The following is a 27,949-nucleotide window of genomic DNA, read 5'->3' as shown; positions in this document are numbered from 1 at the left end:
TTTTTAAAATAAACTTTATTTAAATTTCAAAGATTTCAAGACCTTTCAATAGATAACATACAGATATTTCAATACAACAATAAAATTCCTTCTCAGAGGTCATTGTAATTTTTTTTCTTTTTTAGTTAAAACAAATCTGATAAGCAGTGAACATTTTAGACTGAGCGTAAACAAGTGTAACATAAACAGATAACTAGGAAAGGGTTAAAAAAAAAGAAAAAAGATTTCAATTATCACTTTCTGGGGTCAGATTGAAAGACAAAGCAGATAACACACTGTAAAGGCATTCAGCAATCTTAGATCCAACTTCTTTCAAAGAGTCCAAAAAGATAGCAAGCTCCTTCAACAGAACATGGTGAGGTGTGACAGACATGAATTTACATTTATGTATGAAGTATTTTGCAAGTATAATGATATTGTTTAATAGAAATTCAGTTTTTGTGTCCTCCAAGACAACACCAAATTGAGTATTTTCATAACTTAGGGGTGACAAAGACAAGTTATTTCCAAGAACCATTGATAAAGATCTTTCCAAAACCTACAGTATGTTACATGAGAAGAAAAGGTGTTCCTGAGTTTCAATGTTATTTTCACAGAATGTACATTCATTAACATCAACATTAAATCTAAGGCGCAATAGTTCTTTACATGGATAAATCTCATTCATTGTCTTAAAGTGCACTTCTTTAGCTTTCGGTGGAATAGAAAATTTCAAAGAGTTACATCTAATTCTCTTAGCGGTGGGTGCAGCAGTAGTGTATCTTTCTAATATGGATCTTTTTTTTAAGGACCATGGGAAACATTCTTTGGAAAGTAATGATCTTAGAAATTGATTTTTGCTACATTAATCAGCTGAAAAAAGACAGTCTTGAATGAATAAAGGGTACATTCGAGGTATTGTTGATTCATGAAATAAATATCCTGTGATTGTAGCTAGGGGCTGCAGCAGGTAGTCGCGTGCCTCACAGCAAGATGGTCGCTGGTTGGATTCCCGGGTCGGGCCTTTCTGTGTGAATTTTGCATGTTCTTCCCGTGCATGTGTGGGTTCTCTCCAGGCACTCTGGCTTCCTCCCACAGACCAAAAACATGCTCATTAGGTTGAAAAAAAATGAAAGTATGAATGAGAACAATGCCAAAATTTTTACATTTCAATTCATTCTTTAATCAATCCATGGACCACATTAATAACTCATTTACTTCTGAATTCCTGGCTAAAATGCAGTTAGAAAAATCAAACGTGGATAAATCTGTTAAAGAGGACAAAGGCGTCACCCACTGTGGGCTGTTCAAATGCACCCAAGCTTACTGTCATTCAATGTTATGGCTCTTGAAGGTACAGTAAGGCTAGGCACTTAAATGATGAAGACCTGTCTGTGATGATAACTGGCCATTCTCCAAACCCCTCCCCAAAAGAGCAATTGACCTATCATGGCTTAGCAACCTAAAGTCAGCACAGCAGGTATGTCAAGCTTTGGATTGGATTGTGTCTTTCTTTTGCTTTCCCCAAACCAACAACACATGAACAAACGTGGAAAGAATGGATTTAATAGGGAGGCTTATCTGCCTTTAAATGTTAGCATCTCCGGCTAACTAGCTTACTAACTGCAGCAGTAAGCTAACAATACTAACATTAATGACAAGATTAGATAATACATTATTTTGTGGGGTCACAGGTTACAATAATGAAAAAAAAACCTGCTCAGGAGTGGAACATACTAATATGCTAATAGAGTGTAGGCTAACAGGCTACTGGTCTTTGTTAGTTTGCAGAAGTTTACATTCAAGACACTGTGTTACATACTGTGACTTTTGCAGAACGTGGTGGGCATTCCTCAACCTCAAATCAAGTCAATTTACCATCAAAGACACTGAAGGCAGATGTGTTTTCAACTACTGTCATTAAGTCCCTCTGTGTGTGTGTGTGTGTGTGTGTGTGTGTGTGTGTGTGTGTATCATTCTATGTTTCCCGCTGCCCTCTAGCTCTTTCTTTTCTTGAGCATCTCCAGATACATGCCGAGAGACTTCTGAATGGACTCTTTGGTGATGAAGTTGACAAAGCGGTGGATGTCAGCCTCTCTGTTGGACACCAGCTTGTCGATGGTTGGCTTCCTCATCATGGACTTGGTCATCTGTCTGGCGTGGTCTGTAAAGTGAACAGATGCACAGTGAGCTCACCCACAGACCTCCAGTGGCCTTTAAAACTAATTCTGGATGGTTCTCAGTGACCTGACTTAAGCTTAAAACAATTTTATAGACAATAATATGCTATGAATTTACTGCCTGCTTTTCAAGCAGCGGCACAACTAACAGTGTGTCTGTGTGTCTTTTGATTCTATTATCTTTACCATTTTGTATCTTTACTGATCAGGATATACATGATTTGACTTGTGTACTTCGTTGAGCAAACTGTCACTTTCCCTGGAGCTGACAGCAGCGTGCTGGCCACACTATGGGAGGTAACTCCAGAGTTGTTGGAGAATCACTAAGCCTGTCTATTAGACACAAGGTTTATTTTTCTTTGCCAACACAAGAGTATCTTCATTTGCTTCCTGGGTTCCTGAAGAGGAGTTTTTGCTGAGCTAAAGACTGCGGCGATCTGCCTGGAGGTGTGGCTGTGCACACTGCACCTGATGGCAGCGGACAGCAGAGCAAACGTGTTGGCAGGCGCGTGCTGTGCGCGCACCTCCATGCCACACCTCAACAGGTGAGAGCAATTGAGGTAATCAGCAGCACACGCCAGGAACTTGGGCAGTATCAGTGGCAAACCAAACATTTGGCTCGAAAGCAGCAGCAGCGGCAAATAATCCAAGACAAAGAAAGAACCCGCAGACGAAAACGGCTCAGCAGCAGCAGCAGGAAAACAAGGACAAAGAAGGAACGAGAAACGCATGGGAAAAGGACTGGAAAATAAAGAGGCTACTGGTAAGCTCATACATCTCACTGGACTCTTAAGTGTGTTTTTTGACCGCGCTGCTGAAGACACGTTTGAATTGTCGGACACTGCTGCTGAGGACATGTGTAAATTGTACTGCCTGCTTGTTTAAGTTAGTATTATTATTATTTGTGTGAGTAAAAGGAAAAAATGCAGCTTAAGTGCAATTTGTGTTATTTTTGATTACCTGTTTATTTGAATTCATGACAAGAAAGCTAAAAAACTGTTAAAACTGTTAAAAAATAACAAAGTAAAATCTGTTTAATTTGTGTAAAATCCATATAAAATAATTTGGTAAAATGAGTTAATTTAAAACATTGTTTAAAAATGTAGGGCTAAATTTCTGTTTACTTAAAATCTGATTAAGTTCGTGTTTAATTAATGATTTTATTGATATAAAACATGCTTACTTTACTCAGTTGTAAAATATATGTATTTATATTTGTTTGTTTTTTAAAGGTTTTTCACCTTGCCTCCTCTTCACTGTTTAAATAAAAATAAAGAAGAAAACGAGTGAAATCCTGACGCACATCCAGTCCTTCCTTTTCAAGTGAAGAAAAACCGTCCACAACGTCGAGGAACCACATGAGGCAGTGACCAGAGAATACTCCACCTGCGGCCACAACCAAGAGGACACTCCATCTGGGGGCCCGGAGGATAAAGCCTGCTGTCCATCAGCCAAAGGAAACAAAATGGCCGAATCGAAAGCACTCGACAACCTGAAGGTAGAGAGGACCACAGTTAAAAGACTTTTCTCCCGTCTCACCAATAACATTACAAGGACCCACATGGAGATGTCTGTGGAGTTAAAGGAGAACTTCAAGAAGCTAGAGGGCTCCAGAGTTATGGAGGCAAATGAGGAAGTGAAGGCCGCTTATGTGGTAGAGTGCAACGTAGCTACTGCAGAGGAGCTGAGTGACCCACTGAGAGCCGACATAGAGAAGACGGAGAGAGAATGTGAGCAGAAGACCAAGGAAATTAAACTCCTGATCCGAGAGACACTCTGGGCCACATATGGAGAAAAAGAACTGTCCCTGGCTCTACAAGTCGCAGAGGCTGAGTGTGAGAACGTCTCCTCCACTCAGCCAGATGCAACTCTTGAGGCATATGAGTTTATGCTGAGCCACTTAGAGATGTTGGTGCACAAGGCAAAAGAAGCACACCAAAACTGGAACCGCTGGGCTCCGCCCGCTGAGCAAAAAGACTTTGATTGCAGATTAAGAGAGCTCGAGGTGCAATTCCCTAAGATGGTGTCACGGAAGGCCTTCTTCATAAAAGCAACAAGTATAAAGAAAGACACTGAGCAAGAACCCACCTCAGTCCGCAGCTTGGCCCCAGTAGCGGCGATAAAACTGAAAGCCACAGCCCTACCAAAGTTTGCCGGCAATCAGCGAGACTACTACAGTTGGAGAAAAGAATGGGAGGCTCTGCAGAAGCAAGGTGAACCGACTGGCGCCAGAGAGGTAAAGAAATTCCAACTCCTTGACAGCCTCGATGAGAAAGTGGCCAGAGATTTGCACCTGTCAACTTACAGCTCAGCAGATGAGATCTTCAGAGTCCTGGAGAACCGGTTTGGGAACCAAGCCACCATTGCACTCGAGATCGTCGAGGAGCTACAAGCAACTCCACCAGTCAGGAGTGACCACCACCCAAGGAAAATCGTAGAGCTCATCCGAACTGTGGAAAAGGCCCTCTATGATTTAAATGAACTGAACAATGCAGATGCCATAAAGAACCCACTAGTGATTAAATCCATTGAGAGCAAGCTCCCGGAAACCCTGAAGAAAGACTGGCTCACCTATGCTGCTGATTATGGGAACAATGTCACCCACCAGAACCGCTTCGACAAGCTCATCACGTTCTTAAAATCACAAGAACTGATATATGAACAACTAGATCAGCTGAGAGATTCCGTTGAACCCACCAAGGAGAAGACAAAGTTCCTAAAATACGCCAGAACAAAGACAACAAAGTCCAGCAATGTAACAGTTGGCTGCATCGTCTGCGGTGACCCAAAGCACAGAAGGAAACTGTTTTTCTGCAGAAAGTTCAGGATCAGCCTAAAGCCATCAGAGAAAAGGGATGCAGCACAACAGCTCGGTGCCTGCAAGAGATGCCTCCAGATCCACAATGGTGACATCTGCAGAAATGCTATGTACCTATGCAGGAATCCAGAGTGCAAGGACCATCACCATTATCTTCTCTGTCCAGCTGCCAGACCGCCGTCCCAAAGAGCACCTAAACCTGGTCCAGGGGGAGCTGAGGGCAAAAGATACACTGAAGCCCAAGAAGAGTTTCTCTCCAAACTTTCACCTGAGCTGGCACTGCAGTGTCGAGACGTCTTCTGCAACATCACGTCCAGGGCATACAACTCGACTGCAGCTGAGAGAGGCCTTCTGGAGGAGAACGGCTTAAAAGAGTACCAAGTGATCCTGATGCTCCTTAACGTTTCTGCCAATGATGGACAAAACATCGGGACCCTCATCGACCTGGCATCAGACACAAACTATATAACACATAGAGCTACAAGCAAGTTGAACCTCAGAAGTGAAGTTGTGACACTGGTGGTTCATGGCGTTGGAGGGATGAAGGTGTCTGTTGCAACGAAGCGCTACCTCCTCAAGATACGTGTCATCACACTGAGAGGGATGCTCAAGTCACATCAACTGATCTGCTATGGACCTGACAAAATTGCAGAGATTCACAGACATGTTCCAGCCATCAAGTTACAGAAGATCTTCCCAGATGTTCCCCTCAAAGACCTCACAAGACCCAGAGAAAAAGAACTTCTGATCAGCCACAAAGAAGGCCAGCTGGTACCCCAGAAAGTTCGTTCCATCGGTGACCTGGTGCTCTGGGATGGCCCACTTGGCAAGACTGTTGGAGGGACGCACCCAGACCTCTTCGAAGAAGTCACCTTAATGGCCCATACGTCAAAAACACACTTTGCAAGATCCATGAGAACGGCGGCAGTCAAATACAGTGAACTCACCTGCAGAGATCCAGTCTCCTGCCAGTCTCTCCACTATCCCTGTACCCAGTCTCCCACTTCCACCACTTCAGAGACTTTCTGAAGTGGTGGAAGTGGGAAAGTATCGGAGCCGCCTGTGAGCCGAGATGTGGAGGATGTCGCTGTGGGAACTGCCAACCTGGAGGGAAAGACATGACACTGGCTGAAGAAAGAGAGATGGAGATGGTTAGAAATGGATTGACGTATGTGAAGGGAGATCACCACAGTCCTGAACCACATTGGCACGCCAAATATCCATGGACAGAAGATCCAGCATCTCTACCCAACAACAAGCGAGCAGTTGAATCTACATTCCTCAGAACTGAGAAGCAGCTGGCGAAGGAACCAGAATGGAAGGCAGCCTACGCATCACAAGTCCATGAAATGGTTGATCGCAAAGCTGCAGTGAAACTGTCTAAAGAAGTCCTGCAGAGCTGGACCGGGCCAGTGTGGTACATAAGTCACCTGATCGCACCAAATCCACATTCAGTCTCCACCCCAGTGAGACTAGTATGGAACAGCAGCCAGAAGTACAGAGGCCTGAGTTTGAACGACATACTTATTAGAGGTCCTGATGTCCTAAACCCAATAAGAGCTGTCCTGCTAAGGTTCTGAGCTGGTGTCTTTGCTGCCCTTGGTGACATCCGCAAAATGTACAACTCCGTCTGGTTGGAGGAGAGAGAGGTCCACCTACACAGATTCCTGTGGCGTGACAGCGAGGAAGCTGAGATGGAAGAGTTCGCCATAACAAGGGTCAACATCGGAGACAAACCAGCTGGTTGCATAGCCCAAGTCGCCACGCGAGAGACAGCCAACTTACCTTCATTCAGCCACTTTAAAGAAGAGAGACGTGTGCTGGAGGAAGATACCTATGTTGATGATATTCTGACGTCTCACAACAACCTCGACCACCTGAAACTCCTCACATCCAACATCGAGCAGATCCTTAAAGTTGGAGGATTCTTCATGAAGCCCTGGGTCTACTCTGCTCAAAGTGGGAGGAAAGAGCCGAGAGATGGGAAGATGGAGTCTAGGACCATGATCCTACAAAACCAGCTCACTGAAGAGGATAACAAAGCCCTTGGCCTTGGTTACACCACTGAAGATGACAAACTACATGTCATGGTTGCAGTTAACTTCTCCAAGAAGAAGAAAAAAATGCGCTTTGGTCAAGACTTGCTGAGAGAAGAAGTAAGAGGACAAACCCCTGATCCACTCACCAGAAGAGAACTGTTAAGCCAAGTCTCTGGTCTCTATGATCCACTCGGCTTTGTGGCACCTGCAAAGCAAAAGGGAGCCATCCTAATCCAGAGAGCTTTTCAGGAAGCAAAGGCAACATACTGCATGGAAGACACCTGGGATGCTGCCTTGTCGAAAGAGCTCAGAGAAGACGCCATAAAGCTCCTCGAAGAGTATGCTGACCTGAGCCAACTCAGATTCACCAGACCCTTGACACCACCAGATCCATGTGCAAGGCCAAGTGGCATCACTTTCTCTGACGGCAGTGAACAAGCATACGGCGCTGTTATACCTACGCTGGAACTGCAGCCATGGTGTCGACGTGAGGCTTGTCGAGTCCAAGGCAAAGCTGACTCCTCTCGACCACAAGGGTGACCCTGTGAAGGCAGAGATGTGCGGAGCCGTCTTTGCAGCCCGGTTGAAGAACTACTTCCAGAAACACTGCCGAATTGAAGTCGAGAGGTGGTACCATCTCGTTGACAGCCAGACTGTCTTGGGCGCGATACAGCGTGAGAGTTATGGCTACCAAACGTTCTTCGCAAACAGAGTTGGCGAGATCCAGAACAGCACAGACGTCAGAGATTGGTGGTGGATTCCAGGGCCAATGAACATTTCAGATATTAACACCAGAGGGGCCAGTCCTGATGACCTAACTGAGGAGTCCGAGTGGCAGTCGGGTCCAAAGTTCCTTCGACTTCCTGAAAGTGAGTGGCCGAAGAAATCAGCCAAAGATGTCGCTGCACAAGGAAGAGACAATATCACAAAAATGCAGAAGAAAGCTTTTGTGGCAGTACTCACCCGAAATCAACTGAAAGTTCAAGATCCAGTCAGAGTCCAGAAAACAGAGCCCAAGTCCAGGAGACCACCTGCAGCAGCAGCAGTCCAAAAGCTATTGGACGAAAGGCGCTTCAGCAAGCTAAGACAGTTGGTCGGGGCAATGGCCTGGACTTGGAGAGCAGCAAAGAAGTTCCTGCGTGTCAAGATTGGAGAAGAAGAAAAGTGGGAGGCAGTACCTGCATGTGGTGTCATGACAGTCAAAGAAAGAGAAGATGTGTTCCGAGACTTATGCTTGGCAGCTCAAGAAGGCGTACACTTTTCAAGCACAACAACAGACAGGCTGGTTGTCTACAAGGACCGGACAAGTGGACTTTTGATGTGTGGTGGCAGGATCCAGACTTTCAGAGAGGACCGTGGAGCCGTTCCCCTGCTACCTTTTCAGGCCTGGATCTCCACTCTCCTAGCCCGAGAAGCACACAGTGAGGGGCATGACGGAGTTGCAGGAACTGTTCACGTCTGTTGACCTGTTCAGACCATACCAGGTGAAGGATGACGTCAAGAGGAGAGTAAGCAGGAAAGTGTGGGGCGTCCTTTTCTGCTGTATGTCAAGCCGAGCCATCCATGTCGAGCTGGCAAGCACGCTAACAACAGAAAGCTTTCTACTTGCTTAACAGAGGTTCACTTCTTGTAGTATAATTTTTCTATTGATACGTGAAGAATTAATATGTGAAGAATCGATATGTGAAGAATCAAGTGTAACACTGTAAGCTAATGGTAAACAATAGTAGCAGCTCTATGAAGTTTGATATGATAAGAGTAGCTCTGTGCAAGCCTGATATGATAGTAAAAAATAATTGCTGTTTGCTTAAGTGAAGGAAGAGCACATGAAAGGCCAAGATGCCAGTGCAAAGATAAGAAGGGAGGTTGCTGTGCAGCGACGATAATGAGCTGCAAGACACCATGCAGCCAACATTGCGAGGGCAGGACACCTGGACCATAAATCTTTGGTGCTTTCCATGGCCTTGCAGGTGTTTTAGCCGGTTCTGACCAGTTTCAGACCAGGATGATTGTGACCTAATATAACCCTGCGTGTCCTTACATAACCTTACTGTATTTAATCCATGTTTAACATTTGTTATAATCATGAAAGAACTAAATGGTCTTATAATCACAACTATGATTTACTGTGTGTTAACGAATAATGGTTTGGGATGATTTAATATACTTTGCTATATTTTTAAAGCATTTTCTATGTGATGTGTCCTTATGCTTACATGCAATCATGATAATAAAATGTAATTTGATGTTATTTTTAAAAAACAGAGCCCATGACAATCAAAAACTAATGGTGTATAATTGGAGGAATAGAGAGGAGAAAAGAGGAGATAGCAGCCAAAAAGTACCTAATGGTGTAAAAAAATAGAAGAGCCTAGAAAAAAGAAAAGATGCCCCAAGGGCGGGGAATACCTTCAGCAGAACTGTATAAAAGATAGAGCACTGACCATTGTAGGTCAGAGACTTCTTCAGATGTACACCCTGTGTGTTTCTGGATTTCTCTCCCTTTGCTGCCGCGGCAATAAAGTGTTTGCATCTCGGACCCTGACTCCTGCAGATCCTTTTGAGCACTTTTTCTCAGACAGCTGAATTTGACTATTTCTGGACTGTTGTGGGTTGCACATCTGGCCTTCAAATTCCACAACATACCAGTGGCGAGCCAGCCAGGAGCCCCACCCCAGGTGCAGCAGACGCCTGTGCCTGTGCCGCCGCCTGCCCTCCAGCAGCCACCACAACAGGCTCCTCCTCCACCTCCGGTTAATGTTTATGTGAATCAGCCTCCACCAAATAGAACACCGCCCTTCAGAGGTCAGCCAGGGCAAAGAGGAGGCATGTATCGTCAAGGAAGAGGAAGAGGATTTGCCTCCCAAATGCCTAGGCGTGCCCAATCACAAACTCAACTAAATGTTGCATCGGACGAATGTTGGGGATGTGGCCAGAAAGGCCATCGTCGCAGTGACTGCCCTGTTAACCCTTGGGTAGGGCCAGCCAAAGAGTGGCAACAATAGGGGGGCCCGGAGGAGCCAGAGAGGAAGTACATGACACCGGTTGTATCCACCCAACCGCAAGACGAGCCAACTGTCGACGTCATAATACGAAATCAAAGATATGATTTCATGGTGGATACAGGAGCCACCTACTCTTGTATTGGTAGTGAAGGCTCCTCTCTTCCATTCTCAGGCCTGTCCATCAAGACCATAGGCTTCTCTGGGACAGCACAAATAACTCCTTTAACGCAACCGGTGCACATGGTAATCTGCAACAAAACAATAACGGCCCCTTTGCTATATTCTGAAAATACCCCCATCAACCTTTTGGGACGAGACATTCTGTGCCCACTGAAGGCTACTATTACCTGCACACACAAGGGGCTTGAGCTGGAGCTCATGAAAGAACCCACCTTCCATATGATGGCTGCTCTGGAACTATCAGAAATACTGGGCTATGACAAACCTCAAACCTATATACAGCCCATGGTATATTGGATTCAATGGCCAGCTAAATCAGAATTGGTGCACCAGTGGAACGCATGGAAGGACCTAGTGCATAAAGAGTTTCCCTCTGCACATGACCCACAGCTGCCATTACATTGCACTCTAATGTTTGATGAAAGACAGCAACATGCTGATTACAAAGAGTGCTGGACAGAACTGATCACAGGCAGAATATTTTCCATGGTGTGTCAAGACCTGTATGTTGGCCCACAAGGAGCAGCTGCAGCAGTATTATTACCACCAGAATTGCATCAATGGTTTCAGGTGCTAAATTCTGTTCCACATGTCACTCTTATGATAGCTGGGGGACGGGAGTCACACCACCTGGGACCAATGATGAAAGATGTTCTGCGGGTGACGGACTGGAGGCCCACTCAGAACCCACAAATACAGTCTTCCTTCAATGGACAATATTTGAAAATCTCCATACGGACTTATGATGAAGGGACAGGAGTTCAAGTATTACTGAGCCAAAGGATCCCAGCGCTGATGCCACTTTCAGAAGAACACAAAGCACTGCTCAGTCAAGTTCCACCCAGATTGTGGTCACAAAGTAAAACAGATATAGGGTTAGTGAAGTCAGCACAACCGGTTCAGATCAAAGTTAAAAAGGGAATCGTCTTTCCGTACAAAAGGCAATATCCGCTGAAAGACCACCAAGTAGCCGGAATACAACCTATTATTAAGGGCCTGATAGCAGCAGGAGTATTAAAACCAACCAAAAGTCCGTGTAACACGCCAATCCTTCCTCTTAAAAAACCAAATTCTAATGATTATCGCTTAGTGCACGATCTACGCCCTATAAATGCCATAGTTGAGGCAGAAGTACCTGTAGTACCAGACCCACATACTATTCTTTCTAATATCCCACATGACGCTTGCTGGTATACGGTTATTGACCTCTGCTCAGCGTTTTTTAGTGTACCACTGCACCAAGACTCACAATATCTTTTTGCTTTTACCTTTGAAGGACAGCAATACACTTATACACGTCTCGCACAGGGCTATGTTGAGAGCCCATCTATATTCAACAGAGTGTTGGCTAATGATCTTCAACATTTGGAGCTTACAAGCACTATGTTACAATACATGGATGATTTGTTAATTTGCAGCACTTCTAAAAAACAGTGCCTCAGGGATTCAGTTTCCGTTCTGATGGCGTTGGAAAAAGGGGGGCATAAGGTAAGCAAAGATAAATTGCAGTTCTGCCAATCACAAGTTGAATACCTGGGCAGACAACTTTGTGGTAACAAACGAACCATTGCACCCTCACAAATTGAGGCGGTGACAAAAGCTCCCAAACCGCAAACGGTGGGACAAATGCTCTCTTTCTTGGGGATGGCCGGTTTCAGTCGACCATGGATCTGTGATTATGCTATCAAAACAGCTCCACTGCGCGGTTTAATTCGCGCTGCAGGCCAAACAAATGGCTCAGCTGAACTACAGTGGACTCCAGAAGCTGAGGGAGCCTTTGAGTCCCTTAAACAGGACATGCAGCAAGCCCCAGCACTTGGCAATCCTAACTATGCTAATGTGTTTCATCTCTATGTTGCAGAAAAAGCAGGATATGCATGTGCGGTACTGATGCAAGAAACTCCTACTGGTAAGCAGCCACTAGCCTATTATAGCACCAAGCTAGATAATATTGAAACAGGTCTGCCTCCCTGTTACCAGGGACTAGCAGCAGCTGCTTTCGCCTTCCAGAAAGCATCAGCCATTACAATGGGACATCCAACCATTTTGTACACGTCACATCAATTACATGCGTTAATAACAAGTCCCAGATTTGTCTTAACACAGGCTCGAAGGACAGGCTATGAGGTAATCCTCTCAGCCCCAGAACTCACTATTCAACGTTGCAACACAATAAATCCTGCCACAAGGATGGTGACACCTGCAGACGGGACACCACATGACTGTGTTGAAAAGACAGATGTGTTCTTGAAGCCACGCCAAGATTTGTATAATCAACCAATACCAGCAGAGCTTACCTTTTTTGTAGATGGTTCCTGTTTTAGAGATGCTGCAGGGAATCATGCTGGTTATGCTATCATACAGTTGCATCCTGATGATACATTTACTGAGGTACAAACTATGAAATGTGCTCAACCTTGTTCTGCTCAACTTGCAGAAATTAAAGCTTTGACTGCAGCATGCCGCCTAGCGGCTGGAAAAACTTTGAATGTCTACACAGATTCACAGTACGCATATGCAGTTTGCCACATTCATGGCATAATCTGGAAGCAGAGAGGCTTCCTCAGAGCAGATGGAACACCAGTAACTCATGGGCAAGCCATCTCAGATCTTTTGGAAGCAATACATTATCCTAAAGCCCTTGCTATTATAAAATGTGCAGCTCATCAAACCACAAACACTCTAATAGCTAAAGGCAATAATTTAGCAGATGAAGCTGCCAAGCGTGTAGCCACATCTACCTGTATGGGACCCATTTTGTTAGCAGGAGACTGTGAGCCTCTCACAACCTTGACATCTCTGATAGCAGCACAAGCAGCAGCAGGCCCTTATGAACATTCTGTATGGCGAAAAAGAGGAGCATTCAAGAACAGTGAGACAGGTCACACACCAGGTCTATGGCGTGGCCCACGTGGCCATTTTGTTCTCCCTTCTTCCCTTACTAAGGTTGCTATTCTTGATGCGCATGGTCAAGACCATTGCGCAAGGGGGGAGGTACTGAGACGACTTCAGCCTGTATGGTGGTCTCCGTTTTTGGCGGCTATGGTTGACAGAACACTACAGGAGTGTGAGGTATGTGCACAATATAACATCAGAAAATCGTTCACAGCGCCACTTGCACACATTCCACCACCAGAGGGACCTTTTCGACATTTAATGATGGATTACATTGACATGACACAACGAGTAAAAGGGTTCAGATACATTCTGGTCGTTGTGGACAGGTTTAGTAGATGGGTAGAGGCGGTTCCAACTAAAGGCCCGGATGCTAGAGCAGCAGCAAAGTTTTTGTGCAAGGACGTTTTTCCGAGATTTGGTTTTCCTGACACCATCAGTTCAGACAATGGGGCTGCATTTGTAGCAGAAACAATGAAGGTGGCTTTAAAAATGCTGGGCATCAAGCAGAAGTTTGGATGTGTGTATCATCCACAGTCACAGGGGGCAGTGGAAAGAGCGAATGGAACATTGAAAGCCAAGCTTGCAAAAATTATAGCAGACAGCCAATACAAGCTTAATTGGGTGGATGCATTGCCTCTAACCTTGATGTCTATGCGCACACAAGCTAACCGACTAACACATCTAACGCCGCATGAGGCCCTAACAGGAAGACCGATGCCAGTGCCCTTCTACAGAGGTCCCTATGAGGGGCCGCCACTTGAGCAGTGTGAAAGAGAACTAACCTGTTATTTGCGACACTTAACACAAATACATAAAGCTGTGTTTCAACAGATAAAAGCTGTCTCGGAGGAGAGGAACGCCGACATCCCAGAGCCACTGAGAAAGATTGTGCCTGGTGACTGGGTCTACGTGAAGGTGTTCAAACGAAAGTGGAACGAAGCCAGACGAGAGGGGCCCTTTAAGGTTATCCTATCTACCCCAACTGCTCTAAAAGTCGAGGGTAAGAGAGTTTGGTTTCATTTAAATCACTGCTGCAGAGCCAGAGATCCGACGCAAGCGCAAAGGGACGGCACAGCCGCCCTGCAGGGACCAGGAAGGCAGGAAGACAGGGACGGCGGCGCCGCCCTAAGACAACCAGAGAGGGACAGCCGCGCTTCCCCTCAGAGGGAAAGGCGAACACCAGAGCCGCAAGGAGATGGCAGATCCGGTTCTCAGTATATCTTAATCTGACAATGGAAAGAAAGAAATCTAGAAAACGGAGGGGTAAACCAAAACCGAAAGAAATACGAAAGTATCATGAGGATTTACAGGATATATTAGACGTATTGCCTTTGGGACCAGTGTTGGTAACCCAATCAAAAACGCATGTGCAGTATTTGGGCACCTCGGTGCATTCCAAAGATTTTCCTTTGCCACCACTTCCCCAGGACATCCGAATACGAGCTATAACAGCTACGGCATGAACAGAAAAGAGTTATGATCTTCCTTTGGGCACCACGGCAAAATGTACCCGACTTACTTTAAAATATGATTTTGATCTAGTAACTCCCGAAACGCCTGACCGATTACCACTCACCACAAAGAATATTGTAAATATAGTTTCCCTGTATTGTGGTCCACTTATACTCTTTAGTACTCATATGTTTTTACAAAAGCACAAGAGAAAGGGGGTGAGGAAACTATCGAAACTTTTTAATCGACACTATGTATGCGCAGGTGATGGCCTTTTCAAACGTGGTCCACATTTATTTGCATGTAAGGGCCAACGTTCCTTTAAAGTAGGAGAAAAACTTTACCTTGTGGACAAAACAGAGAGAGCTATTCTAGCAAAGGAAGAGGATTATTATAGATACCATCTAGAGTAAGGTTTATGTGTCCACTAACCTCTCCATATCGCTCTACAAAGACAGAGATGTCTGACCATCCGAGTACCAACTGGCAGCGTGATCTGCAGAGTCCAAGTGGTCCCTTCCATCCTCCTCCACCCTATCCATTTCCTGGGCGGATGCAGACGGCAGTTGGCGATCCAGTGCAGGTGCCACATGCTTCACACCTGGCTGTTCCTGCTTCGCCGGCTACCTCTACCCCTCGAGGAGGCAATTGGATGGCTCCACCTCGTGGTTCCCGAGCCCCGCTGATGTCAATGGACGGAGCAGAATCTGCGTCTGGCCCTCAGGTTGCTGAAGGGCCAACCACCGATCAGTCACACCCTGCTGAGCATGCTTATGCTAGTACATCTGCTGCAGTCACACCCCAAAACCCACCAACTTCTCTATTGTCTTTGCTCCTGGAGCCTCAAACTAGCAATGTTCCTGCTGGAGGTGAGGCCACACCTACACAAGGGGTCACGCCTGTCCACATTGTGGCCCCCACTCCAAACCATCTCCTTGATCCGGCTACACTCCTCATGGATATGGAGCACTTCAGACCATACCTGGAGAATAAAACACCCCAAAAATGTGCTTTCCTCATGCAACAGCGCCGTAACGCTCTCACTCAGCGATCACGGCAGCGCATGCGTCTTGATGCCGCGCTGTATCGCTATGAGAAGGAACAATGGGAAAGGGAGAAAGCGCTTTTTGTAGCAGAAAAGGATGCCTGGATACAGGAGAGGAATGCCCTGTCCCGAGAAAAGCATGCGGCAGTTCTTGAAAGAAATGCCGCCCTACAGGCAAAGGATGCTTTCCTGAGAAAATATCATGTTGAACGACAAGCTTTTTACAAGCTCCGGGAGGCTTATGACCAGCAACAAGCTTATATTGTTCTCCGCGATGCCAAAATACGCAGACAAGAAGAGCGTATTGAAGAGCTAGGGGAACGGCTCGAGGCCTTGAGATCAAGGCACCTGATTATATCCACCCAAGCCCCACCTGCCTCTCCCATTCCACCTCTAATCACCTCCCCTGTCCCATCCAGCCCGGATTCCCATCCATTTTCTCCAACCTCCCCTTCCCCTGATCCACCAGGTGCTGATAGCCCCTAAATCGTGTGGATTGAGAGACTTTTCCATGCTTCTAATCATGTCAATCCTGCTGAAAATCACTAGTGTCTGTACTGAAGTTATAAACCACTGAAATGATTGTCTATGATGCTGTTCACTAAGAAGGGAAATACGCAGAAGTGATTTAAGTCTTTCTCTGAAGTTTAATCATCTCATGTTTCTTTGCATTTATTATAATATATGATATATTGGTTTGCTATGTTATATGAGTTTGAAGTTATCAAAAGTGCCTTACTACTGCATGTTACGACTGGAAACTTAATACTACTGAGTATATGTATTTATGCCTCACTGTCTTTGGGAACGGTTTGCTGTGTCTTCCTTCTTATGACGAATTGCTCACTTATGAGGAATTGCTGTTCATTAAGTCGTTTAGGGATCCCTACTAATACTAGTTTGGTTGAGCCGGCTCTGTGACTTTACAGTCACAAAGGGGGGAGATGTAGTATAATTTTTCTATTGATACGTGAAGAATTAATATGTGAAGAATCGATATGTGAAGAATCAAGTGTAACACTGTAAGCTAATGGTAAACAATAGTAGCAGCTCTATGAAGTTTGATATGATAAGAGTAGCTCTGTGCAAGCCTGATATGATAGTAAAAAATAATTGCTGTTTGCTTAAGTGAAGGAAGAGCACATGAAAGGCCAAGATGCCAGTGCAAAGATAAGAAGGGAGGTTGCTGTGCAGCGACGATAATGAGCTGCAAGACACCATGCAGCCAACATTGCGAGGGCAGGACACCTGGACCATAAATCTTTGGTGCTTTCCATGGCCTTGCAGGTGTTTTAGCCGGTTCTGACCAGTTTCAGACCAGGATGATTGTGACCTAATATAACCCTGCGTGTCCTTACATAACCTTACTGTATTTAATCCATGTTTAACATTTGTTATAATCATGAAAGAACTAAATGGTCTTATAATCACAACTATGATTTACTGTGTGTTAACGAATAATGGTTTGGGATGATTTAATATACTTTGCTATATTTTTAAAGCATTTTCTATGTGATGTGTCCTTATGCTTACATGCAATCATGATAATAAAATGTAATTTGATGTTATTTTTAAAAAACAGAGCCCATGACAATCAAAAACTAATGGTGTATAATTGGAGGAATAGAGAGGAGAAAAGAGGAGATAGCAGCCAAAAAGTACCTAATGGTGTAAAAAAATAGAAGAGCCTAGAAAAAAGAAAAGATGCCCCAAGGGCGGGGAATACCTTCAGCAGAACTGTATAAAAGATAGAGCACTGACCATTGTAGGTCAGAGACTTCTTCAGATGTACACCCTGTGTGTTTCTGGATTTCTCTCCCTTTGCTGCCGCGGCAATAAAGTGTTTGCATCTCGGACCCTGACTCCTGCAGATCCTTTTGAGCACTTTTTCTCAGACAGCTGAATTTGACTATTTCTGGACTGTTGTGGGTTGCACATCTGGCCTTCAAATTCCACAACATTCTGTCCGAGGCCATCCCCAGTAGATCTGGTCTGATCCAGGTACAAACTTCAATGGAGCAAAATCTGTCCTGGAAAAGATATACACCTACCTGAGACACCAAAACAAAGAATTGCTTGAAGAATATGCTGCCAAAAATGGGACCTGCTGGACATGGAGGATTCTCCCAGCCGATTCACCTCACCGAAATGGCGCTGCCGAAGCTGCTGTCAAGGTCACCAAAAGAGCTCTCCAAAGTCTTGGTGGAGGAGAAGGCCTTACATTCAGCGAATTCCTGACGGTGCTCAAATTGGCTGCCGAACTTGCAAATGAGAGGCCTATCGATGCTAGAGTCCAGAGCCGTGAAGACCGTGTCCACTACATCACTCCGAACACCCTGTTGCTTGGCCGAGCCACACGGAGTGGAGATTTCAAGACATTCGACTACGCCATCTACCCCTTCAAAAGGCTGCAAGAGATGCAAGCTCAGGTTAGCAACTTTTGGAAGTCTTGGAGCCAACTTGCAGGTCCAAACCTGTTTATCCGTAGCAAGTGGCATACGACTGAAAGAAATGTCGCCGTTGGAGACATAGTTTGGCTCTGCGACCAAAATGCTCTAAGGAGGCAGTTCAAGCTAGGGAGAGTCGTCAGTGTGAACGCAGATTCCAAAGGCGTTGTCCCAGATGTTCACGTGAAAGTCTCTCCTAGTGGGTGTGTTCTGGTGAGGACCACGAAACCTGTCGCCAAAGAGTCTGGGTCGAAGGACTTCCAGGGTACTGTGCTGCACCGGGATGTCCGGCGCCTCGTTGTCCTCATCCCAGCAGAGGATCAATCCAAGGCAGAGCACCTCACCTGAGGGGTACGATCTTTTCGGGTCGTACCACGCAAAGATCGAGTGGGAGGTGCAACACCAGGCACAACACCAGGCACAGGTAATCAGCAGCACACGCCAGGAACTTGGGCAGTATCAGTGGCAAACCAAACATTTGGCTCGAAAGCAGCAGCAGCGGCAAATAATCCAAGACAAAGAAAGAACCCGCAGACGAAAACGGCTCAGCAGCAGCAGCAGGAAAACAAGGACAAAGAAGGAACCTACGGACGAGAAACGCATGGGAAAGGGACTGGAAAATAAAGAGGCTACCGGTAAGCTCATACATCTCACTGGACTCTTAAGTGTGTTTTTTGACTGCGCTGCTGAAGACACGTTTGAATTGTCGGACACTGCTGCTGAGGACATGTGTAAATTGTACTGCCTGCTTTTTTAAGTTAGTATTATTATTATTTGTGTGAGCAAAAGGAAAAAATGCAGCTTAAGTGCAATTTGTGTTATTTTTGATTACCTGTTTATTTGAATTCATGACAAGAAAGCTAAAAAACTGTTAAAACTGTTAAAAAAATAACAAAGTAAAATCTGTTTAATTTGTGTAAAATCCATATATAATTATTTGGGTAAAAAGAGTTAATTTAAAACATTGTTTAAAAATGTAGGGCTAAATTTCTGTTTACTTAAAACCTGATCAAGTTTGTGTTTAATTAATGATTATATTGATATAAAACATGCTTACTTTACTCAGTTGTAAAATATATGTATTTATATTTGTTTGTTTTTTAAAGATTTTTCACCTTGCCTCCTCTTCACTGTTTAAATAAAAATAAAGAAGAAAACGAGTGAAATCCTGTCGCATATCCAGTCCTTCCTTTTCAAGTGTGGGAAGCCATAGCGTTAAAGACACTTGACACTCACTCTTTAGCAGTTTTGTAAGGAGCACTGACTTGGTGGAGGACATTTTCTAGTTCAGTATCTAGTTATCATTCTGGATTTTCTGTGTGTTTCGCCTGTTCACACTGATAAAGATTCTTAAAAACAACATTGAGTGTTATTTTGTTATCACTAGTCGTTCTAGTCTTCTCACACTCAACAAAAATCAGATGTGATTTACGTTTTTAATGTATCCTTTTCAATGTGATCATGTTATGGTATGCTATAACCTAAACCTCCTATTCTTAAAGAGCTATATAGTGTGTTTTGTACCTGGAATACCCAACCACTTGGTCATTGTCTGTGTGGCTGTGGTGAGGACCTGGTCTTCAGGTACCAGCTGGTCCACCAGTCCTACTTTCAGGGCGTCTGAAGGCTGGTAGAGCAGCCCCAACTCCAGAGCGATCTCTGTGGTTCGGTGGCCCACTGTGTTAAGCATGGTGTCCTTAAACCTGCAGACAGAAGCAGTAATTGAATACTACGATCATCATGAACAAAACCACAATGACGGTCACAGGCGTTGTCATAACTCCTCACCAAAATGGCGCTACAATGCCGAGCTGTGTCTCATTAAGGCCGATCATGTAACGAGGGTTGTCTGCCATTATCCTGTAGTCACACATCATAGACATCAGACAGCCACCTGCTGGACTGGAACCCTGTGGAAGCAGTGACGAGGTGGGCTAAGGAGTCATCTGCAAGACGTTTGAGCCTCTTATTTCTGTGTTTGCGTTTTATCCGTACATTGATCGCAGCTATGGTGACCATGTTGGAGCTGTAGAGCTTCAGCCACATCTCCTGAACAGCTTTCCAGAACTCTCCACAGTGCTCTGGACTCTTCCTGTACATCTCCGTGATGTCCAGCCCGGCCGAGAACACCTTGGGCTGGCCCTGGATTGCAGCAACACACACACGCAGATTAGAGGCATTTTTATAGTGCAATTCAACTTATAATAATATAAATATAAAGCCAACAGACACATCTTAATGATGAGGAGACGCACCGAGGTGATGATGAGGCCTCGGCAGCTCTTATCCATCTCCAGCTTTTCCACAGCGATGCTGATCTCTGTGAGGAAATCTAAGCTGAGGCTGTTGACCGGTGGACTCTGCATGCGCATCACTGCCACACCTACACAGAGACAGACATGATGATCTTTCAGCTGAATGCTCCAGCGTCTGGATTAAAGAACCCTGCGATATAATGGGTTCCAGGAGAGAGAGTGATGGTGACGATGGCTAAATCTTTACCCGTGCTTTGGTCAAAATCCACTTTGAGCTTAGGCGAGGTGGAATTGTTCCTCTGCGGAGCGACGAGGACGGGAGACACACACACTGTGCCATGACTGCTGCAGGAGGACCACTGGGAAAGAAGACCTGCACACACGCACACACATAAAGTAAATGTTTCACTCAGGGACCTCGGGTTAATTACTTTACTTTTGATTGAGCTCAACTGTATCATATCTCTGGCACTATCAATATACCACCCTCCAAACACACACACACACACACACACACACATACACACACACACACACACACACACACACACACACACACACACAGTTACAACCACTCCGTTCTGTTTTGAACACTTTTGTTCATTTGGGCAGCATCTAACCATTATTTTCATTGTCACTACAATTAGATGACTTAAACCACTGATCAACTGGAGTTGCACATTAATTTTAAGTTGGATCGACTAATCCTCTAATCAATGCAGCGCTCGTCTTTTAAACAGCATAGGTCATTTCAGTGTGATTTATCTTTAACGCCGCATCAGTCAGAGGAAATCATTCATTTTGTGAACTCAGTCTGTAACTAACATCACGTTAGCCATAACCTGACCTGCTGAGACAATGACAGGTGACTGTAGGTGCACAAGCTCGTATGAATTTACAGGCTTTTTGTATGATGTTTGAGGTAAAGAGCATCGCTGTCCTGTGACCTTTGCTCCAGTCTCTGCAGAACGCAGTTAACACGGCTAACAAGGCTAACAGGCGAGGTGGCAGGTGTTATATTGAAGAGACTTATATTGAAAAACGACGCAAACAATCAAATCGCCTCTTCACAATGTCCCTACATAGACAGACATACCTGACAAGCCGTACTTGTTCCTCAGTAAAACTCTCAAAGCCATTTTGACTTGCTCAGCAGACTGGCCGTTTCTCAATATGCGTTCTTCTATGTACTTCTTGTGATTAGAGAAACGTCATCGCTCTAAGTCCAATTCTTTTTTTTTTTTTTAATTTTTTTAATAAACTTTATTTAAATTTCAAAGATTTCAAGACCTTTCAATAGATAACATACAGATATTTCAATACAACAATAAAATTCCTTCTCAGAGGTCATTGTAATTTTTTTTTCTTTTTTAGTTAAAACAAATCTGATAAGCAGTGAACATTTTAGACTGAGCGTAAACAAGCGTAACATAAACAGATAACTAGGAAACCATAACCAGATAACAAAGGAAAGCCATAAAATTAAAGGGTTAAAAAAAAAAGAAAAAAAGATTTCAATTATCACTTTCTGGGGTCAGATTGAAAGACAAAGCAGATAACACACTGTAAAGGCATTCAGCAATCTTAGATCCAACTTCTTTCAAAGAGTCCAAAAAGATAGCAAGCTCCTTCAACAGAACATGGTGAGGTGTGACAGACATGAATTTACATTTATGTATAAAGTATTTTGCAAGTATAATGATATTGTTTAATAGAAATTCAGTTTTTGTGTCCTCCAAGACAACACCAAATTGAATATTTTCATAACTTAGGGGTGACAAAGACAAGTTATTTCCAAGAACCATTGATAAAGATCTTTCCAAAACCTATGTTACATGAGAGGAAAAGGTGTTCCTGAGTTTCAATGTTATTTTCACAGAATGTACATTCATTAACATCAACATTAAATCTAAGGCGCAATAGTTCTTTACATGGATAAATCTCATTCATTGTCTTAAAGTGCACTTCTTTAGCTTTCGGTGGAATAGAAAATTTCAAAGAGTTACATCTAATTCTCTTAGCGGTGGGTGCAGCAGTAGTGTATCTTTCTAATATGGATCTTTTTTTTAAGGGCCATGGGAAACATTCTTTGGAAAGTAATGATCTTAGAAATTGATTTTTGCTACATTAATCAGCTGAAAAAAAGACAGTCTTGAATGAATAAAGGGTACATTCGAGTTATTGTTGATTCATGAAATAAATATCCTGTGATTGTAGCTAGGGGCTGCAGCAGGTAGTCGTGTGCCTCACAGCAAGAAGGTCTCTGGTTCGATTCCCGGGTCGGGCCTTTCTGTGTGAAGTTTGTATGTTCTTCCCGTGCATGCGTGGGTTCTCTCCGGGCACTCTGGCTTCCTCCCACAGACCAAAAACATGCTCAGTAGGTTGATTGGTGACTCTAAATTGCCCCTAGGTGTGAGTGTGAGTGTGAATGGTTGTGTGTGACACAGACACACAATTTGTGCGATTGTGTGTCTGTGCAATCGGCTGGCGACCGGTCCAGGGTGTACCCCACCTCCCACCCATCGACAGCCGAGATAGGCTCCGGCCCCCCTGCGACCCTGAAAGGGATAAGCGGCATAGAAAATGGATGGATGGATGGATGATTGTAGCTATAAGAGCTTGAGGCATTGCTTTAATCACATCACTAAATAATTCTCTGGTACAGTTTAAGTTGTACTTGTTCCTGAATTCTGTAAATTCCAATATATTGCCTCTGTCATCCATTAAATGTAGGATAGACCAGATTCCCTGGTCTGACCATTCTTTGAAGTAAAAGGACATCTTTTTTTATCAAAATATATCTATTATTCCATATTGGAGTATTGTGGGGGGAGAAATTATGCTTGAATATTAATTTCCAATAATGGAGGACCTGTTGGTGAAATTTGGAAAGTTTGACTGGCAGTTTACTTATTTCAAAATCACACTTCAATAAAAATTCCTCACCCCCAAAATCCAGAAACAACTTTGTAGGAAGATTAAACCAAAAATTTTCAAACTGTTTGATAAAACTCTGCAGCCACTTCAGCTTTAGTGAACCATTCATGGGATCGAAATCAATTGCATTCAAATCTCCTTCTTCCAAAGATTTAACGACATCATTTTTCCTAATATAATGACGTCTATTTTTCCAAGTAAAATTAAAATTGTTTTGATTAATAATCTTAATTATATGATCAGGGACATTCAAAGAGTACGCTGGGTAAATCAATCTCGACAGACCTTCCATTTTTGAAAGCAAAATTCTTCCGAAAATAGATAGGTCCCTTTGTAACCATGTATTCAAAATTGTTTTGCTTTTTTTCAGAATGTTCTCAAAGTTAGCCCTATCTCTATCTTTCAAATCCTTAGACACTGTAATTCCTAAATATTTGACTTCTTTTTTGATTGGAATGCCTTCAATAGATGTTAGAGGTTGGTCATGAATCTCCATCAATTCACATTTATTTAAATTCAACTTAAGACCAGAAGCTTCTAAGAAGGAGGAAATAATTTTTAGAGCTTTCGGTATTTGAGCGGCATTTTTTAGAAATAAAGTTGTATCGTCCGCTAGTTGGCTTACAACTAAGGGACAACCCATAACATTTAGCTGCTTGACATCCTCACTATTTTTCAACATAATAGCTAAAATCTCCGCCGCCATAATAAAGAGTAGAGGAGAGGCAGGGCAACCTTGACGGATACCCCTCCTCACCTCAAATCTACTGCAGGTGCCAAATGGTAATGATACTGAACTATTTATGTCATTATAAAGCATATTGATGATCTCTCTGAAGCCATCACCAAAACCGAAGTGTTGCAAAGTGTCCAAAATAAAAGGGTGTTCCACTCTATCAAATGCCTTGCAAAAATCTAAAAATAAAATGAAACCATCATCCTCAATTCTGTCACTATAATCAAGTAAATCCAACACTAGCCTGATATTGTTATAGATGGAGGGCTCTTTAAGGAAGCCAGATTGTGTTTCACTGATAATTTGTGCCATACCTTCTTTTAATCTGTTAGCAATAACATGGGCAAACAATTTATAATCGACATTAAGTAGTGTAATAGGTCTTAGATTCTCCAAGTATTTTTTATCCTTGCCAGGTTTGGGGATAAGGGTTATTAATCCTTGCTTCATTGTGGGCATTAGGGACTTGTTCGTGAAGCATTCACATATAGCAAAAAATAACAGTTCTTTTATTTCATTCCAAAAAAATTTATAAAAATTTGACGATAACCCATCTTGTCCAGGTGCTTTCCTTAAACTAAGTTTTTTGATTGCATTATCCAATTCATACATTTCAATTTCAGCATCACATAGCTCCTTGAAATCAGTACTGATTTTGGGGATGTGATGTTTAATACTTTGGAAAAGGGCATCAGATTTCTCTTTAGAATGAGACGAGGAATATAAATCTTTATAAAATCTATGGACTTCATTAGACAGCTGTTTAGGGTCCGTGCATTCGACATCATTTATCATAAGCACATTAATTGCATTTCTTTCTTGTCTTCTTTTTTCTAAGCCACAGAAGTACGCAGTATTTTTCTCCCCCCCTTCTAACCATTTGCCCCTGGATCTTACATAAGCCCCTCGTGCTTTCCTCAAGTATATTTCATCTAGTTTCGATTGGAGGTTTATAAATATATTTTTGTCTGACGCTGACATAGATGTCTTTTTACAGCAGTTATCAATATCTTGTACTAGCTTAAGTTCCTGTTCCCTGAGAGCTTTGCTTCTTTTTTTTTTCCCCCAAATTTGATTGAGATTTGTCTGACCCTGTACTTAAAAAACTCCCACCTATTACAATAGTTACCTATTGTTGAATCAAATTTTATCTCCAATATCAAACTTTTAATTAAATTACAATATTCATCACATTTCAGATGGTCACCATTAAATTTCCAGTGTGTTTTTCTTTTGTTATTGTGTAGTGAAGGTTGTAGCACAAGAGATAAGAGGCAATGATCAGTTAGGGGTGCACTTGACATTGATACATCTGAAACAAAATCTACTAGTTCAAGTGTTGATAACCATAAGTCAGTTTGAGATCTGGCATTTCCATCTGGTTTTATCCATGAAAATTTACTGATATTCATATTCCTACCTCTCCATATGTCAATAAGTGCATGAGTATTACAGAAATCAAGTAGAGTTGTATTATAATGATTATTGCTGAATTTAGATGGACATCTATCAAGCCAGTCATCAGGTGCTAAATTAAAATCTCCTCCGAACAAGATCAGGTTTGTGCTGTAAACATTTCTGTATTCAGTGACAATATCAGAGACTTCTGATAACATAAGCTTATTTAGATTGAGGGTACTATAACCATAAATGTTAATTAGAATAACAAACGAACCTTCAATGTTTAAAACAACTGCCAAGCAATGACCATTTTCATCAGCTTTATGTGTAATTACGTTTCCAGGACATCTATTAAAACAAATGGCAACACCTGCAGATTTGTTGGAACCATGACTGAACAGCACCTTGTCTCCCCACTGACTCGTCCAGAAGGTGGTGTCAGAGGCACATGAATGCATTTCTTGCAGGAAGACACAATGAGCTTTTTGTCCTTTGCAGCATAAAAAAATAGCTTTTCTTGTTACATTGTCCTTGAGACCCCTTGTATTCAGTGAAATAAAAGATAAATTGGCTTTCAAAACGTTCATTCACTGGTTAACCCCGCAGCAAACAACAATCAAACAGTTCTAAAGAAAAGAGTGAAAAAGAGGTTGTTGCCTTCCTCTGTAAACATTCCCCCACGTACCTTTTCAGTTATGTATGTGTCCAATAGAATGACACATCTTTCAAACAACAATCAAATCATTCTTGGATACGGCGACCATTAATGAAAGCAAATGGGCCTCTGAAATAAGCCTTCTCGCCCGCCTTCTTTGCCTGGCTGATCCGTGGCCACAGTGCTGCTCTTGCCAGCCTGTCCTCCTGTGTGAGATCCTCCACAAACTTCACTCCGGCTTCCTGGCACACTCTTGAGTCCTTTGTCAGCTTCCAAAATGCACGATGCTGCCTCTGTGTGAATTGAATGATGATGTAGCGTGTTCTGTTCTCAGTTCTCTGTCCAATCCGATGCACTGTGTCAACGATATCATCCATTTTCTGCTCCCACTGTGGTGCTATTTTACTGAGGAGGCGGATGACTTCACCTCTCGTATCTTCACTGATTTTTTTCCGGCATTCCTTTAATCCTTAAGTTCCACCTGCGTTTGTATTGGTCTTGTTCTCTGGACCTCCCCTTCAGAGCCACACATTCTGTCCGCAGGCTATTCAGCTCTTTCTCCATCACCGATACCTTAGTTTTACAGTCCTTCACCTCCATAGTGATGAACTCAGATGCCTTAGTGAGGCTAGCTATCACGGCACAGTTCTGCTTCATCTGTACGCTAAGGTCTTCTAACTTCTTTTCTTGCAGGTCAAATCTCGTAGCCAGCGTGTTAATAGCGGCTAGAATGGTAGAATTTGTCACTTCATCGTCAGTAACTTTCACTACCTTGCAGGTATGTTCTCCTTTTGATGGTGTTGATGGGGCTGACTGACATATTTCATCCAGACCCCACTTTTGGCCGGAGCAATCGGTCTCCATCTCCACAAGATCCTGTCGAGCATAGTCGTGTTCACCCCCTTGCTCGTTATTTTTCAGACAAGACTGGCTCATTTTGTTGTGTATTTTGAGGAAAAGTACTTAATTAACGTCTAGAATAGTCTTACGGTGGGGATAAGAAGGTAAAACACTTGTTTGAGGAAGTTTAAGTAGGAGTAGCTCACTAACACGACCGCTCAATCTGCCATCTTCCTGCCTGTCCAGTACTGTTCCAATTCAAAAGTCTGCATCTGGACAAGTACAGTCAAATACCCGGATGTGTTCTTGCCCCTCCCATTTTATTGAGGATGCATCGGATGTTTTTTTTTTTTTTTTTTTTTTATTGGTACAAAGTTGCACATCTATACAAATAACAGATGTTCAGATCAGGGAAATAAGATAACACACATTAACTAAGAATACACGGAAAGAGCTAAGAAAACCAGACACCTGTAAAAAGAGAAAACAAATGACACAAAAAAAACAACAAAAAAAAAACCCAAAACAGCAGGGAAACATGCATCGGATGGTGACTTGTGCAGACTTGGGGCAACCACGTATCCCAGAATGCATTTCGTAGCAACGATGGCGGTGGAGACTCACAACTATAAGTTACAAGTTTCGAAATACTGCTGTTTTAGTTGCACGGAATGTGGTTTTAAGATTATTTTATGTGAGAAAGTGGATGTTAAAACTTAAAATCCGTGGTCGATTCATCATGATAGCGCGTAGTTTAAAATTTGCTCCAAAGTTTTCGTCCCAACTGCCAAGTTCGTAAGTCCGAACTTGGCGTACTTGGTATTGTGACCGTTTCGTCACTACTACTACTACTACTACTACTACCATATCTATGACTACTACTACTACTACTACTACTTCCTCTTCTTCTTCTTCTTCTTCTTCTTCTTCTTCTTCTTCGTCTGTTTTTATTGGCGGTTGGCAAACCAGCTTCTAGGTGCATTACCTAGAATGGTAATGCACCTAGAAGTGGCCTCAGGTATGATGGCGGTGTGCGAGTCCTGCCTCCCCACCCTCTCAAAACTGAGGGAGAGCATCTCCGG

General features: G+C 43.3%; 1 protein-coding gene across 2 annotated transcripts; it reads right to left on the bottom strand.

The window, feature by feature from the left end:
• Nucleotides 1-5: 5 nt before the first annotated feature.
• On the bottom strand, nucleotides 6-26,418 carry LOC139343126 (enoyl-CoA delta isomerase 1, mitochondrial-like). Of its 2 annotated transcripts, none has more exons than XM_070980595.1 (7): nucleotides 21,395-21,519; nucleotides 20,546-20,671; nucleotides 20,299-20,426; nucleotides 20,039-20,185; nucleotides 19,832-19,953; nucleotides 19,568-19,746; nucleotides 6-2,143 (listed from the first exon to the last, which is right to left on the bottom strand). In XM_070980595.1, the coding sequence occupies exons 1-7, from the start codon at nucleotides 21,435-21,437 to the stop codon at nucleotides 1,977-1,979; spliced, it is 912 nt and encodes a 303-aa protein (XP_070836696.1). In that variant the 5' UTR covers nucleotides 21,438-21,519; the 3' UTR covers nucleotides 6-1,976. The 2 variants fall into 2 exon arrangements, with proteins under 2 accessions (XP_070836696.1, XP_070836697.1); XM_070980596.1 differs by lacking the exon at nucleotides 21,395-21,519 and adding an exon at nucleotides 26,058-26,418 and having other exon boundaries at nucleotides 1,144-2,143.
• Nucleotides 26,419-27,949: the final 1,531 nt, after the last annotated feature.

The sequence above is a fragment of the Chaetodon trifascialis genome, chromosome 15, assembly GCF_039877785.1.
Source record: "Chaetodon trifascialis isolate fChaTrf1 chromosome 15, fChaTrf1.hap1, whole genome shotgun sequence".
Lineage (NCBI taxonomy): Eukaryota > Metazoa > Chordata > Actinopteri > Chaetodontiformes > Chaetodontidae > Chaetodon > Chaetodon trifascialis.
This window is presented reverse-complemented; position numbering and strand designations above follow the sequence as displayed.

Bases quoted from the DNA above. Each gene is read 5' to 3' on its own strand.
- LOC139343126 (XM_070980595.1), bottom strand. From the start codon at position 21,437: ATGGCTTTGAGAGTTTTACTGAGGAACAAGTACGGCTTGTCAG. The intron at 20,186-20,298 runs GTGCGTCTCCTC...GCTGCAATCCAG, and splicing joins GAGGCCTCATCATCACCTCG to GGCCAGCCCAAGGTGTTCTC. The intron at 19,747-19,831 runs GTGAGGAGTTAT...TTCTGTCTGCAG, and splicing joins GGCATTGTAGCGCCATTTTG to GTTTAAGGACACCATGCTTA.